The sequence below is a fragment of the Mytilus edulis genome, chromosome 7 (assembly GCF_963676685.1).
Source record: "Mytilus edulis chromosome 7, xbMytEdul2.2, whole genome shotgun sequence".
NCBI lineage: Eukaryota > Metazoa > Mollusca > Bivalvia > Mytilida > Mytilidae > Mytilus > Mytilus edulis.
This window is the reverse complement of record NC_092350.1, coordinates 33,789,513-33,809,320: the sequence shown is the minus strand read 5'-3', so window position 1 is coordinate 33,809,320 and position 19,808 is coordinate 33,789,513. Positions and strand designations below refer to the sequence as shown.

Below are 19,808 nucleotides of genomic sequence, written 5' to 3'. Positions count from 1 at the left end.
AGCAAGAGTAACTTTGCTTCTTACCATCATAATGTAGTTATATGTGCACAAATTACTTTATAAATCAGCCAAATTCATTTTGATATACTGACCTTAATTCTTTTGAAATATTTTAATTTGTTTAGCCATCCTTGATTAATCAATAGCTTATATAGTAAGGATCTTTTATCAGAACTTTTTGTATTGCATGTTTCAATTTGATTTGTCAAATAATGAAATCAACCATTTAGCCCTTCAAACTGGTGGCCAATGGTAATAACAAGTAAATAAAAGTAGGATGAAACCAAGTGAACATTCATAATTACAAGTTTAAGAAAGCCAGACAACATTATGATCAAAAGAAAAATGAAGGAAAGGCAAAAAATATTCCAAGAAACACTAATCTATTAGAGAAAAGTTATCAATTGAGCAACAAAAGTCACTCAAATTATGGAAGTTACACATGCTCTAGAATGATAAGAAGTTTCCATGTTGTTGAGCATGATAATTAAATATATAGATATAAGAAGCTGTGATATAAATGTCAATGAGACAACTTTCCATCCTAGTCACAATATGTAAAAGTAATCTATTATAGGTCAAAATGGCCATAACACAGAACATCAAGCTATAAATGGCCCCAAAACAACTAGTGTAATACATTTTAAACTGAAAAACCAACCGTCTAATCTATATAAAAAAACTACTCTAAATTACAGTACCTACTTTTTATTGCCTTTATGAAAAATAAATTATATAATATTTATATCCTTGATTTCAGCTCCACCTGCTAAACCAGAAGGGCCATTCACAGCCTCTGATATAAATGGTGACGAACTTACATTGTCATGGGGCTCACCAAAAGATGATGGTGGTGAAAAGATCAGCAATTATATCATTGAAAAGAAAAAGAAAGGATCTCCTAAATGGAGCAAAGTTACTGGTACAGCTAAAGAACCAACTTGTCAAGTTCGCAACTTAGAGCCAGGAACAGAATATGAATTCCGTGTTATGGCTGAAAATGCTCAAGGAATTAGTGAACCTTTGGAAACAGATAAAGCAATTCTTGCTAAATTGCCATATGGTAAGTGTGAAAAACATTAGCCATTATAAAGTAAATAGAAAATATCTCTGAAAACATGTCTCTGTTACTGTTAAAGTATATTAGTTCAAGTGGCTCTTAACTTCATGGTTTAATAAAATATTGAAATCTGATTCTTTGTGAAAGTGATAAGATATAGAGTATTTCAGTACGTTAATGAAACTGCAACTCAATGTCACGCATATAAAGTACATTTTCTTTTTTCTTTTGTATACAACATCTTAAACCACAATCCAAATTTAAATAATACCACCTAAAGCTGGAGCGTCTTTATTTTGTCTTTTTTATTATAAAGACATGTGTTAATTTATATATCATTTTAAGATACCAGCTTCTATGATTTAATTAAAATAAAATTGAAAATGGAAATGGGGAATGTGTCAAAGAGACAATAACCTGACCAAAGAGCAGACAACAGCATAAGGTCATCATTGGGTTTTCAATGCAGCGAAAAGTCTATTACACCTGACAAATATAATGTTGAATAATTTCAAGTAATTCAAGCATATTTCCTTAACTTTTTCTATTATTTACACAGAAGTAAATGATGTTGAATATGATATATTATTTCTGTATAGATACTCCTGGAGCACCAGGTACACCTAAATGTTTGGAATACACTGAGGACTCTATCACCCTTACATGGACTCCACCCAAAAATGATGGCGGTAATATAATCAAGGGATATGTTGTAGAGAAAAAGGAGAAAGGAAAGCCAGATTGGACCAAGTAAGATAACTCAAATTGTCTACTTTGTTTTGGGGTGGAAATGGGGGCGTTGGGTTAAAGAGAGAGATTGTAAAACTTTGTCAGTAACTTTTAAGAATATTTATAAAGTTTCTACATTCATGTTACTTATTTGTATAGATTTAATAGAAAATTATAAGATATTGAATTTAACTTGATATACCAAATGTGGATTTTGAGAATTAAACTCACTTCTCTAATTCTATGGAAATTTATCCCTTTCCGAACCTATTGTATAAAAAAATTTAATCAACGTGTGGTTGCTGATGATCTCAAAAGGTTATTTGATGATTTAAAGGATCATAACCTTTTTAGCTAACTGGATGAAGCAAAATATGCTAACAGGTGTAATGAAATTGACAACTTCGTGAAATGTGAAAGGCACTCAAAGGGGATTTTCGTTTAACAAAAAAAGAAAATTTATTTTTTAATCATTAGAGAAACAAATTCTTAAATATTTACTCGTGGATTATGGGATTAATCCAATCTCGATAGTTAAATTATCTCGATTGGATAAATCTGATAATCCACTGGTAGCACTGTAAGAATCTTCATCTCAGTGTGGCTCTGTATCAATTATTAAAAATACAAAGGTATAAAAAATTTGTAATAGCAAAAAACAAAAGCACACCTCTATTTTTTTCCACTGAAAATTTCTTAAGTATCGGATTCTGTGTAAATGAACTGACCACTATAGTACCTTCAGTGTATTGAAGGACCTTTTGGGAATTTACCAAAATCAGTGCTGTCAAACATACTGCTAAATTTTCATAATCAGCCAAAAAATTCAGAACTATATTTTTTTAAGGCTATGGTATTCACTTTAATATTTTCTGAGTTTATGCTTCTGCTTTCATTTATCACAGCTAGTCTTTCTTATATCACTTGTATTATAATATCCATTTTCAGGGCTAACATATCAGATATTCTGACCAATGAGTTCCAAGTGAAAGGATTACAGGAAGGAAAGGAGTATGAGTTCCGTGTAGCAGCTAGGAACAATGCCGGTGTAGGAGACTGGGCACAGACCTCAGAGGCAATCAAAGCTAGAGCAGCACCTGGTAAGATCATCACATATTGGTTTTTATAGAAATTATTTACTTAAAAATTATCGTTGGTCATCTCAACTAGATCAATTTTCTTGCTGAGCTAGTACAACCTAAGTGAGAAAAGCAATCAAGTTGCGGTTGAGATTGCCAAATTGAATGATAATCTGTATAGCACTATTTTATCAATGACGACTTTGTGTGCCCTTAGTTTCCATTTTTCATATCACTCTACTGTGCTAAGAAAGGAAATAACAGTCAATAAGATTAAAAGTAAAATTTTGTAAAATAGCGATGAAACTAAATCATATGAAATGAGATTCTATAGACTGTTCAGCCAATGCATTCCAAATTTGAAGATTTTATTTATACTGATGAGAAAATGAAAATCATGTTTGATATTGACTATTTTCACTTTAACTGTTCAGGTCATAAGATCCTTAAAAGCTTTGAAAATAGGAACAGAAGGTGGCAGATTATACAAGCTTGAAAATACCATATATTATAATACAATAGTTTCATTTGTATTACATACACTCTTGAGTTCAATAATGATTACATTCAAAATACAGAAAACATGATTTACTGTCAGTTTGACAGCTCCTTCCTTGTTTAAATATCTGACAGTTAGCAAATTTTTAATGAAGGGTACCAGTAAGAAAAATTATGTTGATTACTTGTTTGTGAATATTTGAATATAAACATTTTCAACATTGTTTTTTTACAGTTGCACCAAAGGTTGACAAGAGCTTCACACCTAGAGATGTTATTGCTAAGGTTGGAGAACCATTCAAGATAGTCATTCCATACAACGGAAATCCCATTCCTGATACTAACTGGTCTATTGTAAGTACTGTTACAAGTTGGGTACTTCTTGGACACTTGATATTTTACTCTTAAGGAAACTTGAATACAGGGAAAATTGCTTGGCATTTTATACATAGGATGACAGGAAATCCCACACTGTTTTCAAATGAATACGTGTAAACAACTAACTCTCAAATAATTTACTTTCGTAAAAAAAATAGTAGAAAAATAACATAAAAATCACAAATTCAAATTGGTAAGAAGAAACCTATAAAGGACTTGTAGAAAATAAGTATTTATGAACAAAATTTAGTCAGATGTGTCAAATTTTTGCATTTGTTTTAATTCAATAGCTTAAAAGGAGCAGTGTATTATTTTATGTTTTTTCTATAACAGGGTACAAGAGACCTTTTTGAAGGAGACAGAATCAAGTTTGAGAATACACCAAATGAACTGAAGTTATTAAACAAGAAGGCTACTAAGGAGGATGCAGGCAGATACACACTGACAATGAAGAATGAGAAAGGACAGGATACTATTGCTCTCAATGTGATTGTCGTTGGTCAGTATATTTATTTATTTTCCAGGGTTTTGAATATTAATGAAAAGAAGTAATAAAAAGTGCTTTAATCCACATAATTTTGACACTGTTAGATAGTTAGCAATCATACTACATCTCCTTATTCTGAAATAATCTTTGAATGCTTGGCCATAGATATCTGCAACAATTACTATACACTATTTTTTTATAAGGGTAAATAAGATAGTTTTCAATCCTTTTTACTGGGAATAGTTTTTGGTATTGTAGGTCTTGGTCTTAAACAGTTCAAAGTATCAAATTATGTCAAGCTCATATTGATAACAAAAAAGCTCTTTAACGTGAAATCTATTTCTCTATAGTATATAATGGAGGCATGTGTGGTAAATAAAAAAATGTATAATTTTCATCAGCGCTCTTGTTTCGAACTTTATAATGCTCAGAGTAGGAGACACTTTTAATCAATATGATATTTCAATATTTTAGACAAACCAAGCAAACCTGAAGGCCCATTGGAATGTAAAGATGTAACTCCAGATTCCTGTACATTGACATGGAACAAACCTAAGGTAAAACAAATTCATACAATTATTTATTTATATTGATAGCAATACTATAACATTGATTTGTCTATTCAATCTGGAGAAGCACTGAAAAACTACAATTAAAACTGGATGTACCAATCTGTATTTTATGCAAATTGACTCATTTTCTGACCTCAATATTTTGCTTGAGAGTTTTTACAGCATTCTTACCATTTGATTGATCATATTACTACTTCCCTAATTATGATAATTAATTGTGTACTTCAAAAAAAATATAATTATAAATTCATTTTAGTGTAAGATTTGATTGAAAATCTATATTCCAAATATGATTTTTTTTAGGATGATGGAGGTAGTCCAGTTTCTAACTACGTTGTTGAGAAATGTGATACCAGAACAGGAAGATGGGAACCAGTTAGTAAATTTGTCCGTGGAACTAAATATGAAGTCATGGGCTTGGATGAAGGTCATGAGTATAAGTTTAGAGTATCAGCAGAAAATGAAAATGGAGTCAGTGAACCATTAGAAGTCTTGGAACCAGTTCTTGCTCAACACCCATACAGTATGTAATAGTAATTCTTGTAAAATCTCCTGATCTTTAGAGATTCACGTGACAATCCAATAAATGAATAAAAAGCAATATAAAGGTATATGTCAATTAGACCACAAATTTTAGTAGTTGGATATAAAGATCTGAAAGTAAACATTCTGATTGCAATCTTGTTGCACAATGATGCATTAAGAAGAAAGTAAAACAATAGGGCATTAAATTGAAACAATGTTAGTTTCAAACTGGAATATTAATTTTACATTTGGTTTAGATTTTACAACATATTTCAGCTCTCATTGCATTATTTAATAGTTTATAGATGTAAATGCTGTTTTATTCAATTAATTGCAATATTAATAGGAAGTATATTGTACTATTTCGAAACGAGTTTCCTTATGGCATATTAGTTGTAAGTGTGATGATTTGATTACACAGTCTTATATTTTTTCAGCTGCCCCTGGATCCCCATCAAATGTCCATGTTTTGGATGTTGACGAGGATAGTGTAACATTATCTTTCAATGCACCAACACATGATGGAGGAAAGAAGATTCAGGGATACTGTGTGGAATACAAAGATCCTACATCTGGAAGATGGAAGATGCATAACGACATAGCTTCTCCAGATCTAAAATACACAGGTATGAATTACAATTAAAGAATTCCATATCTACTGTTAAAGGATTCCTCATCTCAGGTTGTAAAGGAATAATTGATTTGTGTGAAATTTATTGGTTTTGTTCATAATTTCAAATTATAAAATGATCACTGTGTATCATTGGTACTGCAGATATAGTTACTAACCAAGCGGTTGTGATAGATTTTTCTTCTGACACAGTATGAAAATCTGTTTTGTTTACATAATATCAATGTGTACTTCAATCTAAACATAATTGTTGTTTTAAGAAATGACTTGGTCGTAGGTTGATAATCAGAGAAGTCTCATTACTTTCCCAAACAAAAACACTTACTAAAAAACATGTGCAAATACTTGTCAAAGAAGTTGACACTGGTCTCATCCGATATGATTCTATATTTATTGCAACTTTTCTTCTGATAGAAGGCCACTGTGTGTGTGTAATATGTATAGCTGTTTCAATAATAGGCATTGAAATCTTTCATTAATATGTTATTTTTCGATATTTTATTTTGAAAAGAAGCGTTGTGAATGGTGTATAGCTGACCACATAAATCCTTCTGTACGGTGCACAGTTAAATGTACAGTACATAGCTTTTCACTCTTCGAAATACCTATACAGCTATATCCGCTGTACAGATGATACACAGTGATGATGCCCAAAAAGGGTGAATATCATTTAATGATAAATGTTTTCTTCGAAAAAATCTAAAAAATAATATGAATATATACATAAAAAAAGTGGGAAAATTAACAAAACTGAATGCTCAATCATTTTTATTTCACAGTTGATGGTCTAAAGAAAGACAAAGACTATGAATTCAGAGTCTGTGCTAAGAATATTGCTGGTTTAGGAGAGCCAAGTAAACCAACTGATGTTATCAGAACCAAACCTAAATACAGTAAGTTAACAACTAAATACGGTGTAGAGGTACAGTAGACTATAGCAAATCAGATACTCAAAAAATATCTTGCTGATATTAATTAGTTGAAACAGGATTTTTCGTGTTTTGAATTGTGTGTTTTTGTAATGCAGTTATATCTGTGATTCATTTAAAAAAAAATTGCTACAAGAAAGTATATTCCTGAGTAATGTTATTTCACTCTTTTTCACAATCAATTTTTGTTGTAAGAATTTGTGTGAAAAGAACTGATGAAATCATTTTGGGTCACATTATTACTGTTAAAATTGCCAAACTTAAAAGTGTTCATTGACTTAACATAGCCATTGACTAACCATTGATATAATCTATTTTAGCATTATCGGGAGCACCTGGTGTACCAACTTTCACTGTTGGTAAAACTTTTGTTGATCTTAAATGGGACAAACCAAGAAATGACGGTGGAGCCAAGATTAAAGGTACATAACTCTTAATAGTTTTATAGCTTTTATTTACAGGAAAAAATATAGGAACTAAATTCACCTAGCATTTCTTTTTTCCAATAAAGATGTCTAGACTTAAACTGAAATTATAGACTAAGCTCCAAATTGTGAATTAGAAAAAAATGGTGGTTGGAAAAGGACATTTTCATTTTGTAAAATGGCAAAATCTCTTTCATTAATGAATTAAAAATAAAAAATAAATGTTTGTATATTCAGCTAATATAGGAGTAGAAAAAATTCTTTCCAGATCTCATGGCAACATATATAAATAAATGCTTAATCACAGAAATCTCAAATTAAATGACTTCTAACTTGTAATGTCTGAACTGGAAAGCATGGAATCTAAATCAAACCTTTTTTTAGGATACATTGTTGAAAAGAGAGCAAAAGACAGTGATGCTTGGGTGAAGGTTAACGATTACCCTGTGTCAGATTGTGGTTACACTGTCAATGGACTTCCAGAAGGAGGAGAGTTTGAGTTCAGAGTCAGAGCTGTCAATCAAGCTGGAGAGGGAGAACCCAGTGGAACTACAGGACTTATCAAAATCAAAGAAAAGATCGGTAATATATTGTCATTTATTTATAGTCCAACATTGAATGAAAATTAAATTGAAATAAAAAAAAGGTATTATATTTGTTTGCAACCCCTGTTAAAGGCAGGTATCTGTTCTCTTGAAATCCAATGAAAAGGTCAAAGTTGTACCAATAAAAACATTTCCTAATGAATACAGTTTATTATGAGGTTTTTATTAATTCAAATAATGCAAATGAAAAGTATCTCAAAATTATAAAAAAAAACGTGTTTTGACAGCTAAAAGATATATCTGAATGCAGGTTTTCCTGAAATCGGAATAAATTAAGTTTGCCTTTAAGTCAATTCATCAAAATTTGCAATTATAAATGCACACTATAAATTTTAATTTACAATTTACAGTATTTAAAATGAATAGAATATGTTATCTTATCCTGTTGTATATTATTTAAGTTGGTACTGCACCAGAATTTATCAAGAAACTACATCCAACAGAGATGGGTCCACTTGGAGGTGAAATGATCTTCAGTGTACAAATTCATGGCAAGCCAATGCCAGATGTCACATGGTAAGTCAAATCTTCTAATTAAATAAATTTTCTTTTGATTATGACATTTATGCATAACCTTGAGACAAATAGTATGTGGAATTGAACTAGATAACAATCTAAATTATTAGAAATTAAGAAAAAAAAATCTTTCTGCTGGTGTATTTCAAGAGAAGTTCTTAGCTGGTGTTTTATATGGCTCTTTCTAAGCACCCAACTTATTGACTTATTCATAAGTAAAATAACGATGTGGAAATTTCTGACAAATCAAATCATTACAGAATCAATAATAGAATTTCAAATTGATTTAATAACCTTAACAAATCTAACCTAAAATGACTTTTTACAGGTATAAGAATGGTGTTCCCATGGGTAGCACTAGTCGTACTAGACTTACACAGAATGATGACATCTTTACTTTACGTTTTACTGAGTTGTATGCCAATGATGAAGGAGAGATAAAATGTGACATCTCTAATCCTCTTGGAAGAGACTCATGCACCTGTAACTTTAAAATACAATGTAAGTTCTTTTGTTGACGAAGATCAAGTTTTAATATGTCAGACTGGTGAAATAACGTCTTTGTTTCTTATATTCTGTGTTTAACAGTATATATAAATATATAAAGCATTGTACTTGAAAATTATTTCTGTTATCATGGTTAGGTATATTGTGTACCGTAGTCTGCCGTGTATACTACCCATTTATGTATAGTCCGCACCCCTATTCATCCCCTTTAAATCGAGAAAAAAAGTTTTGTAAAAAAAAAAAAAAAAAAAAAAAAAATTCTGGTTTACTGTAAAAATCCATTGAAATGGACCTATTATCCATGTATTTAATAAAAAATAAAAAAAAAATGTTTTATTTATTTCATGAAAAATAATGAAATGGTAGAGCTTTTATCAGGTAATTAAAATTAAAAAAAAATTATAAAAGTACAGTTATTAATCAAAAGATCCCTTTTAAAATCAACATTTGTCTAAGTGTGTCCAAGCTGAAATATAATATTACAGAAATAATTTGAATATTATGGAACAAAAGAAAAAAAATCAAAAAATTTATCTAAATTAATTAGCAGTAATCAAAATTTTAAAACCATTTAATTTATATAATCTTTTCTTTGATCATGTTGTTTTTCTGCCTGAGATAATAATATTTAACACCTGTCAAAACCTGACATCATTATTTAATTGCTTCACACCCATAAACCGTTTATAGTTGTGTATAGTCCACATCCCTTGTACAAACTACATATTTAAGGATAAAAGTGTGGACTATACACAACCAAATACGGTATTTTTTTAATATTAATAGCTTTCTAGAAAAGATTTTTTAACAACAGTATATGAGAATTACAAATATTTAATAATTACATTGATATTGATAAATATAGTTGTAAGATTACCATACTGGAGGTGAAATATCCATTTGAAAAAAATATATAAATATTTTATTTTCCTTTCTTTAGCTCCACCTAAGTTTGGAAAAGATTTTCATGATCAGCAAGTTGAACTAGGAGAACAGTTTAAGATCAAGATTCCATTCTCTGGAACAGGACCATTTGAGGTCAAGGTTAGGAAGAATGGTCGTGAAGTGGTAGAGAATGGACGTATTAAGATAATGCCATTTGACGATTATGTCAGTCTTACCATCAATGGTAAGTGTTGTCTAACTTCAGCAATGTTAAGTTGTATGTTTACCCATACCCTTTCTTGCTTTATCAATATCCATATAAATAAAATGACTTTCTCAGACACAGTTGAGTGTTGTTAGGATGAATTTCACATCTTGTTTTGCATTTATAGAAGGAAAAAGTGTACTTTATCCGAATTATCGTTTTGGATTTCCATCCATTTTCTTAATTGAAGATGGAATGAACTACTTGTAACTCAAAATCTTGATGGTGTTCATTAATGCAGCTGTGCTTAAAGTTAAAAGCACATTTTTGTTGGAATATGGATTTTGAATAGAACTTACTGTCTGAAAAATGACTTCAAGAATCAAATGACCTGTTTTTGTATTGACTTTTCCCTCCAGTTCGAATTATATGTCATATTTAATTGTTTTCTCCTCAGATGCTAACCTTGATGATGCAGGTCAATACAAAGTAGAAGTAAGCAATGCTGGTGGTGCAGCTGAACTAGGATTTGGTCTCAAGGTCGTTGGTATGTTATTTTAGTTTAGAAATTAGTACAATCCAAACTTTGGTCAATTTCAGGGTTAAAAATTACAAAATATAAATATTTAGCTATTTAAGGATAGTTATTTCTAACCAGTGGATATTACTTTATCCTTCTTACTATGTGAACATTGTTCAAAATCTTAATTGCCTTGATAGAAACTTGCTAGCCTCTAGTTTTCATGGTCATGGATTTGAACTAAATGTTTAGTGTTTATAATGCTTTTCAATGTGTTATGACCTCTTTTTAACAGGAGCTCCAGAAAAACCAACAGGTCCTCTTGGAGTATCTGACATTACCAAAAGTACTTGCAGGTTGCAATGGAAACCACCAAAGACAGATGGTGGTTCTAAAATTACACATTATGTAGTAGAGAGACAAGAAGTAGGAAAACCATACTGGGTCACTGTCTCCTCAAGATGCAAGGTTAATATTCTAGGTTTTTGTTATTGGTCATTGAATGTATAAACTCCTTTGTTGATACATAAAGTGTAAAATTTCTAATTACCATATTCAGTATAAAACTATCAAAACAATTGGTATATTATATGAGTTTATCTGCTGATGATAAATTGTATAACCTTTTCAATTGTTAATAATTCTCAAAAAGCATTTTTCAGCACTTACTATTTTAATGATTCACTGTGTTCGATCTTTAATTATAACATAAACAGTACCAATTTTTCTGCACCAGATACATATTTCCACAATCTTCAGTGACCAGAGGCCAAATAATTTTAAAAAAAAATCAAAGCGTATTAAAAAGATTAAAAACTATAAACCAACCAGAAAAGTATTGCCAAAGCCGGGCAAGGAATCAAAGCTTTGCATTAGGGATATATGAAAATATAAGGGAGGACATCGAAAGTTCCATGTAGGATAAAAAACTTAATTCACATAGTTTTTTCACTGACTTCCCCTCTTAACTTGATTTGGGAAAAATTGATTTACCTATATGGATATATGTAAAATCGATTTTAAATTAACAAAACTTGCAGCAATGTTAACCCCCACCCCCAAACAATTTGATTTAAGTTTATTATCCTACATTGATCTTTTGATGTCCTCCTTAAATAATTGCAGGTTTAAAAGTTATTTCTTAGAAGTTCAATTATTTCCATGTGATGATAAAAGAGTTGATTTTTTTTACATTATTAACAATTTTTTATCAGCTTTGCTTTCATTATAAAAATATTAAGATGTGGAATGATTTCCAATGAGACAACTCTACTGCAGAGACCAACAGATGTAGAAGTTAACAAATATATTGTTTGATTTCACATGAATTGGTTTTAAACACGAAATACTGTTGAAAAACTCAAATAAAATGTTGATCTTATTTAACTTTATAGGACTGTAACCAAGATGTACAAGGGTTATATGAGAACAATCAATATGCATTCCGTGTATCAGCTGTTAATGAATTCGGCCAATCAGAACCACTGACAGCAGAGACACCAATCATTGCTAAGATGCCATTTGGTAAGGGACTTAATTTCTTTTTTTTTAATTTCTTTTTAACTCCTTCTTTATGTTTATTAATTAAACAGTCAGGGGCGTTACTTAAACAAGTTATTTTTTTTAATTACTTATATAAGTAATTTTTGTTTTTAAAAATAATAAAATTACTTATTAGAGTTATTTTAATTTTCAATAGAAACATAGACTAAATGTAGTTTTCATGATTTTAAACAACATTTTATATCATAAAATAAGGAATTTATCAGATTTGAGAGGAGTATAGAGATAAAGGGTTACTTTAAAAATAATGACAAAAATATTACTTGAATAAGTTATTTTATACATTTTTGAAAAAAAAAAGCAATTACACTTATCTAAGGCACATATGTAATTGATTTGGGTTACAAATTATAAATAACTTCAGGTCTTAATTAATTCACAAGTATCTATCTATGTATATCAGTCTACCTTCAAGATTTTAGAGGAAAATGATAATTTAATAGTCCTAAGAGACCAATCTTTGACCCAGAAGCGTCGGTATGAAAGATAAGTGCGTCAGAAAGTTAATTAGTGTTTCGGAAGAATTAGTTTTTATATATCAAGGGAAAAATAACCAGATGACTGTGAAAATTATTTAAAGCTAGTAAAATCTGTATTATTGGACACCTATAAAAATAATATTCAGAAAAATAACTTATATAAGTTATATTTAAATTAGCCTCGTTTTCAACATTACTTGTATAGGTAATTTTAATTGTTACTTGTTTAAGTAATGCCCCTGACTGTTAAAGGAAAATGTTGAAGGATTTCAAAAAATATACAAATATTTTTTTAGCTTTAGACTGTAAATCCACATAGAAGAATTAGGAAGCTCTTTTAATTTCTTGTATCCCAATTACTGTCCAGATACAGCTTTCTTTGATTTTAAAAGGGTCTAATTTAGAATAAGTAGTATTTTAATTTTCTGCAAATCATAACACATCATACCATGCTAATGTAAAGAATTATAATTATCTGAAAATATTATTCTTAAAATGTCTATTTTAAACAGAGTTTCTGGAACAGATTCTAATTTAAAGTACTGATTTGATTAAACAGTTAACATTTTACATTTATACAGACAAACCAGATGCACCTGGAGTCCCAGAAATTACTGAAGTTGGATGTGACTTTGTAAGTCTTACTTGGGAGAAACCTAAACATGACGGAGGTGGCAGGATTAAAGGCTACTGGATAGACAAACGTGAACATGGTACCGACAACTGGTCTAGAGTTAATCTACAGCCTTGTATTACAAACATTATTAATATTCCAAAACTTATTGAAGATAAACGCTATGAGTTTAGAGTGTTTGCTGAGAATGAGGCTGGCATGAGTAAACCTTCAATGAACTCACAAGCTGTCAAAATCAAAGATCCTAAAGGTAAAATAGTAGATATATTTTCAATGTCTTAAATTTTTTGTGTGTCTATTGCAATTATATATAATATAATATTGCAGTAACATAGGGCTTACTTACATTGCATATAGATATTAGCATTTTTTTTTATTATGTTAAGTTAATTTGAAATTAGAGGAAATTGTTAAAAGCAAATAACAAATTTCCTGACAAGAATTTTTGTTTACAAAATAACATAAAAGGTCAAAATTATTTTATGTCTATTCAAACTTTTAAAAACATTTTATACCATAGCAATCAATTATATATTTAAATCAGGACATTATTGTGTTAGTCAATTATCCACTGAATAGCTTGTAATTTGTTCTATTTTAGCTGCTGTTATTCCTGAATTCTCCTCTGGACTTAGAAAATGTCATGCTCAACAAGGAAAATCAGCTAAATTTGAATGTGAAGTATCAGGAAAACCATCACCTGACATTCAATGGTTCAAGGGAACCAGAGAAATCTATAGTAGTCCTAAATTTGAAATTTACAATGAAGGTGACAAACAAGTTCTTATCGTTCATGATGTTTTTGGTGAGGATCAAGACGAGTATTCCTGCAGAGCATCAAACCATGGAGGCTCAAGAACATCCAGGGCAAACCTAGAAATCAGTTGTAAGTTTATGTCATATGGAAATATGTACAACCCTCTTTTGGTTTTTAAAACCCATCAGATACAATCCAACACTGTATACTTTAAGAACATATAAGGAAGTCAAGTGCATTTTGTTTTATTTACTTCTTATTTCTAATTCTTGAATTGGCCAGTGTTCTGTTTTACATTTTAAGACTTAATGTACAGATCTTTTGGTTCAATTTCTCGTTACTTATGTAAAAAAAAAGAAACAAGTTAAAATATGTGTATTTTGAATTTTATTACCAGACATTAGATGTGTTTGCAGATTTTACTTCCTTTATATTGCAGCACCACCAAAGATAACTGTTCCAAAGAGATTCCAAGACGTAGCTATTTTCGAGAAAGGAGAATCTGCTGTCATGAAGATTCCATTTACTGGTAACCCTAAACCTACCATTACATGGATGCATGATGGTGAAGAGGTCAAAGGTCGTAACTATCACAGCGAAGTCACTGAGAGGCATGCCATCTTGACCATCAAAGATGCCAATAAAGATCAGGATGGACCATACAGAATCACAGCTAAAAATGACCTCGGTTCAGATTCAGCTGTAATCAAAATACAAATCAATGGTAGATAATCTTTTCTTTCTTATTTTTTCTTTTAATGGAAGTAAGAATTTACCAAGAAGCATATTTTACATCAATTGAAGATTGAATATAGTTAATTGTTACATGATAGATTTTAGGATTGAATACAGTACAATGCTTTATGTTTTACAAAATTATGGTTATGTTTTGTTATGTAAATGTTTAAATGCCAGAATAAGAAATCACAACATCAGTGCCTAAATTCCTTTGAAGGGGCAAACTATGTATTTAGTATTATATCTTTATCAAGCTTTTTTCATGAACAGTATTTCACAAAAGGTAATCAAGTTCATAATCCTTTGAAAGTTATTACAATATGCTTTATACTTGCAGATCGTCCAGATCCACCACGCTACCCAACCTGTGAAAACATTCGTGATGAATCTGTCCTGTTGTCATGGAAACCACCATTGAATGACGGAGGAAGTTTCATCACACAATACGTAATAGAGAAATGTGAACCACCAAATTCTAACTGGATAAGAGTTGCAGTTTCTAGGTATGGTTTTGTTGGTGTTTAAAAGTAAAGTATTAGTTTGTTTAGTCTTTAAAGTGGCACTTACTATATATTATGGAAAACCTGTTTTATGTTTAGCTTATTTTGTTATGAGTGCTAACACACTTGCTAAAGACATTTCTATTTATTGAAATATAAAAGACTTAAGCATTATTCTATGGTATTGGTACAAAGGAGTGAATATATCAAACTTACTTTGCAATGTTCACTCAAAGGGAAACCTATAGGTTTGAAATTAAACTCAGCTTTTATTTTACAATAGATATTATTGTATTGGATAGATATAGGAAGATGTGGTATGAGTGCCAATGAGACAACTCTCCATCCAAATAACAATTTATACAAGTAAACCATTATAGGTCAATGTACTGCCTTCAGCAGGGAGCCTTGGCTCACACCGAACAAACAAGCCAAAAAGGGTCCAAAAATTACTAGTGTAAAATCATTCAAACAGGAAAACCAACGGTCTAATCTATATAAAAAACCGAGAAACTAGAAACATGTATAAATTACATAAACAAACGACAACTACTGTACATCAGATTCCTGACTTAGGACAGGTGAATGAAGAATGGAGAATGAACATGAAAGTTTCTAAGAGGAGTTGACAATAAATAATTTATTCTTTCGGTACTTAGCTGAATTTTGTCTCAGTATGACCTTAGTTGAACTCTGAAAAACTTTGTGATGTCAAACAACAATCACTTTTTAATTGTGACATATTTTTATAACTGCATGTCAAGTTTTACAGGAACTTGTGTGATTTTACGTAATGGCGGACACATTTGCATACATCTATTTTGTTTTGCTAATCGGTGTAACATAACATTTGATTTACAGAATGTGCTTCCATAACATCACATCTTTATCTGCTAACAAAGAATATCAGTTCCGTGTTGTTGCTGAGAACTTTTACGGCAAGAGTGACCCATGTGACCCTACTGCCGTCATTAAAACAGACGAATCAGATGCTATTAAGAAAAAGAGAGCTCTTGAAGGTAGGTTTAAAGATGGTTTGCGCCCTAATGTATACATGAAGGTTCGTTTTAAGATGGTGTTGCACCATTTTATATACATGAAGGTTTTATTTGTTTGGAACAGTCACAAGGGATTACTTTAAAAGGCATTAAAGGAACATAGGTTTTCTAAAATTTAAGTATGGTAATTTTGTTCTATTAATAAGTCCTAGATTTTGTAAACCTAATTTTAATGTACAGACTTATGGGATAGAAAGAATAATTAGTCAGTATTATAAAGTTTGAGTATAAAGAAATCATTTGAAAGTAGGATTGTAACTGGTATTGTAATCAAATTTGAATATTTTATATTACAACAAAAGACACCTCAAATGCACGACAAACAAAAAAACTTGTTCTTTTTAATCAACTGAATTAGACCATTTTGAAACTTCATAGTATGTACATTTCTAATGAAATCTCTTTCTTGCATATGTATATTATACAAAAAGGATGCTTTCAATCATATTAATAATTATGTATTTAAAATATTTCTGATAGATGAGTCTTGGATTTGTAGTAACATTATATATTATGATTGTAGATGGGTTTGGTAGAAAGGTCAGAGGTACTGGACCAAAGGTTGATAACTATGATAAGTATTGTAAGTATTCTGTGAATTGATGTAGTTCTTATTCTTATATTCTTACATTGACTGTTATACATACTTTTCTTTCTTAAGAAGTCAAATCATAATGGTACTTATATTTAGTTTAAGCTGGGGTCACACATTCACGATTTTTACTGCCTTCCTTGACAGCACCATTTCCCATTAAAATTTGTCAAAAGTCTGATCAAGATCCTGTGAATCTAAATCAAACTTTAATTAAAATTTGTAAAAAAAATATTTTAATCACAACAACAATCAGATATTGTTCAGGAAGCGACGATATTCAACCGTTTCCAAACAAATTTGTCCCCATAATCCTGTTCTTACCCGCTTTTTTTAAATCCGATTTGTATCTTTCGCATGGCAAAATTCGGCCTAGTCTGTCACAACTGCGTCCCGATTCTACCAAATGTAATCCGACAGAGATCAGAGAGTGACCAGACAGTGAACTGACGCTGATGGAAGTTATCAGTTCGAAAACTGTCTGCATACTTTGGATGATCAGGTACTGTCGGAACGTAATCCTATCAAGGTCCGCTCTTTGGCATTGCAAACATCTTTGTCTGGTCTCAGTCGTATTGTATTCTGTAATTCTCGGGACTCTGAAGTGGGTATCATGGACGAATTTAGTATGAATATCTGTTCTGGAACGGTTTCGGCAAAGATGGTTCACAATCGACAAGATCTGGATGCAATCTGGACTCAATCGGCAGAAATACAACAATGAAAAATTTCTCCAGATCATTCCTGTTCCACAGGACACCGTCCAGAATACACAGAACAAAATATTAGGATTTTGATCCGATACAGCAAAATATGTCACGGCATAGTCACGCTTGTAATCCGACTAGACAAAATCGGTTGAGTTTCCCCGAATGTTATGGGACGTACCTTAATGTCGGAGTGCTTCGCCGAACTATCAGGACCATTCCCATCTTGTAGGAATCTGTTACTTTTTCATGTAATATTGAAGCAAAAAATCATACACAATATTACAAATATACATTGAAAAGTATAGATATTGACAATATGTTGAATTTGGATCTTGCCTCAGCCAAGTGAAGTAATAGCAACACTAATAAATCACCAAATAATGCAATATTACCTGGAAAGTGTTCACTATTAAGACAGCTTTTACCTAAAATAAATTTGGTTACAGTGTATACTAGTTTCACTGAGAACATAGAAGCAAAAATGAACTTTTAAAATCAGAATTAGCAAAACTGATGAATAACGGCACTTGCCTGATGGACCCCAACATAAGTCATATTACAGAACTTAACTATTGCTTCATAATTGGCATAAAATAATTTGCTTTGTTGTAAAATGGGGTCTAACTTTGTCAATTATTCATTTTATAGGTAGAACAAGTCACGCTATAGTGATATTGTATATTGAAATATTTTTTTCAGATCATGACTTATGGAAGAAATATGTTCCTCAGCCTGTTTCAGTCAGGGATGCTAACGTTAGTGACTACTATGAAATTCTGGAAGAGTTGGGAAGGTTTGTTATTTTTTGACTAGTAGATATGGTTTTTTATTATGTTTTTATAAAATTGCTTATTGTAAAAAAAAAAAAATCCAATAAGTTGTGTATATGTATATATGTTTATGTTATTCATAGAATAGAGAATTGAGTAGTCTGTGATGCAAAGAAATTGTTCATATTTATTAAACATAGAAAACTAATCTTTCAGTATCTATTTCATTTCAATTGTTTGTGTTCCATTTCAGAAATGGATTGTTATTGTGTCTAATTGATTAAGCAATCATGTCCTAGAATAGATAGATTCTCTGTTACAATTTTAATTAATGAATATTTGCTATTCAATATTTTTTTTCTGGTAATTCAAGGGAGATAATAACAGTGTTATTTTAATTTATTTTGTAGTGGTGCTTTTGGAGTTGTTCATAGATGTGTAGAGAAGGCAACAGGACGAGTATTTGTTGCTAAGTTTATCAACACTCCCTATCCATTAGATAAGTTTGCTGTGAAGAATGAAATCAATGTCATGAACCAGTGTCATCATCCTAAACTGTTACAGTTGAAGGATGCTTTTGAAGACAAATATGAAATGTGTCTTATTTTTGAATTGTAAGTAGATATTTGCTTCTTTTTTTCATACTTCTTATACACTTCACTGACTTCATGTTTTAAATATTATGCCTATCTGATTTCATTCAAAGTAATGGTGCTTTCGATAGCTATAATAATAAATATATAATGAATAAAATATAAAATTGAGACATATTTATAAGATAATGTGGATTCATTATTATTCGTGAATACCAATTTTCTTGGATTTCCATGGTACATGTAAACCACGAAATTAAATGTTCATTGAATGACAAACTTTCAATAGGCGTGTATACAGACCTCTGCAAAACCACGAAATTAAATATCCACAAACCTACAAGTTTTCGTTTATCCAACAAAATCGCTACCCACGAAAATAAATGAATACACAGTACACAGAAAAGTGGAAAATTTTGTTACTATAAAAAAGAAGATGTGGTATGAATGATTGCCAATGAGACAACTCTCCACAAGAGACCAAATGACACGGAAATTAACAGCTAAAAGGTCCTGAAATAACAAAAAAAAAATCCCTATCGTTAATTTAATCATTACTTTAATCAAAGACAAGAAACAGAACCTAACAAACAGATTTGGTCTGGAAAAATCATTGATTTTTTTAAAACACCTCAAAAATGTTGCTTTTTAAAAATAGACCATTTAACATTCTAATATGACATCCTTATTACGCTTTGTAAACAAAGCCGTGTTCTAATGAGCACAAAATATGTTTGACACATGCGCACAAACTTACTGTTTAAATTAACGTTATTTCCATCGTAAAATATATACATTTAGGCAGCTAACATAAACTTTTATAATATATTTTTATGAAACAACATATATTTATCCTGCTCGTA

General features: G+C 30.6%; 1 protein-coding gene across 43 annotated transcripts in view; it reads left to right on the top strand.

The window, feature by feature from the left end:
* Nucleotides 1-19,808, top strand: part of LOC139481307 (twitchin-like) — a 144,571-nt gene that overhangs the window by 107,427 nt on the left and 17,336 nt on the right. For all 43 annotated transcript variants that reach the window (XM_071264539.1, XM_071264513.1, XM_071264537.1 and 40 more), the window contains 25 exons: nt 761-1,063; nt 1,660-1,810; nt 2,738-2,889; nt 3,602-3,720; nt 4,078-4,243; nt 4,706-4,788; nt 5,107-5,326; nt 5,766-5,954; nt 6,739-6,852; nt 7,209-7,310; nt 7,698-7,895; nt 8,320-8,434; nt 8,763-8,935; nt 9,882-10,070; nt 10,489-10,578; nt 10,847-11,019; nt 11,946-12,075; nt 13,175-13,477; nt 13,829-14,113; nt 14,424-14,708; nt 15,060-15,225; nt 16,084-16,241; nt 16,804-16,863; nt 18,282-18,375; nt 18,763-18,966. In XM_071264539.1, coding sequence (XP_071120640.1) covers nt 761-1,063; nt 1,660-1,810; nt 2,738-2,889; nt 3,602-3,720; nt 4,078-4,243; nt 4,706-4,788; nt 5,107-5,326; nt 5,766-5,954; nt 6,739-6,852; nt 7,209-7,310; nt 7,698-7,895; nt 8,320-8,434; nt 8,763-8,935; nt 9,882-10,070; nt 10,489-10,578; nt 10,847-11,019; nt 11,946-12,075; nt 13,175-13,477; nt 13,829-14,113; nt 14,424-14,708; nt 15,060-15,225; nt 16,084-16,241; nt 16,804-16,863; nt 18,282-18,375; nt 18,763-18,966 — 4,222 coding nt within the window. The remainder of the gene's footprint in view (nt 1-760; nt 1,064-1,659; nt 1,811-2,737; nt 2,890-3,601; nt 3,721-4,077; nt 4,244-4,705; nt 4,789-5,106; nt 5,327-5,765; nt 5,955-6,738; nt 6,853-7,208; nt 7,311-7,697; nt 7,896-8,319; nt 8,435-8,762; nt 8,936-9,881; nt 10,071-10,488; nt 10,579-10,846; nt 11,020-11,945; nt 12,076-13,174; nt 13,478-13,828; nt 14,114-14,423; nt 14,709-15,059; nt 15,226-16,083; nt 16,242-16,803; nt 16,864-18,281; nt 18,376-18,762; nt 18,967-19,808) is intronic.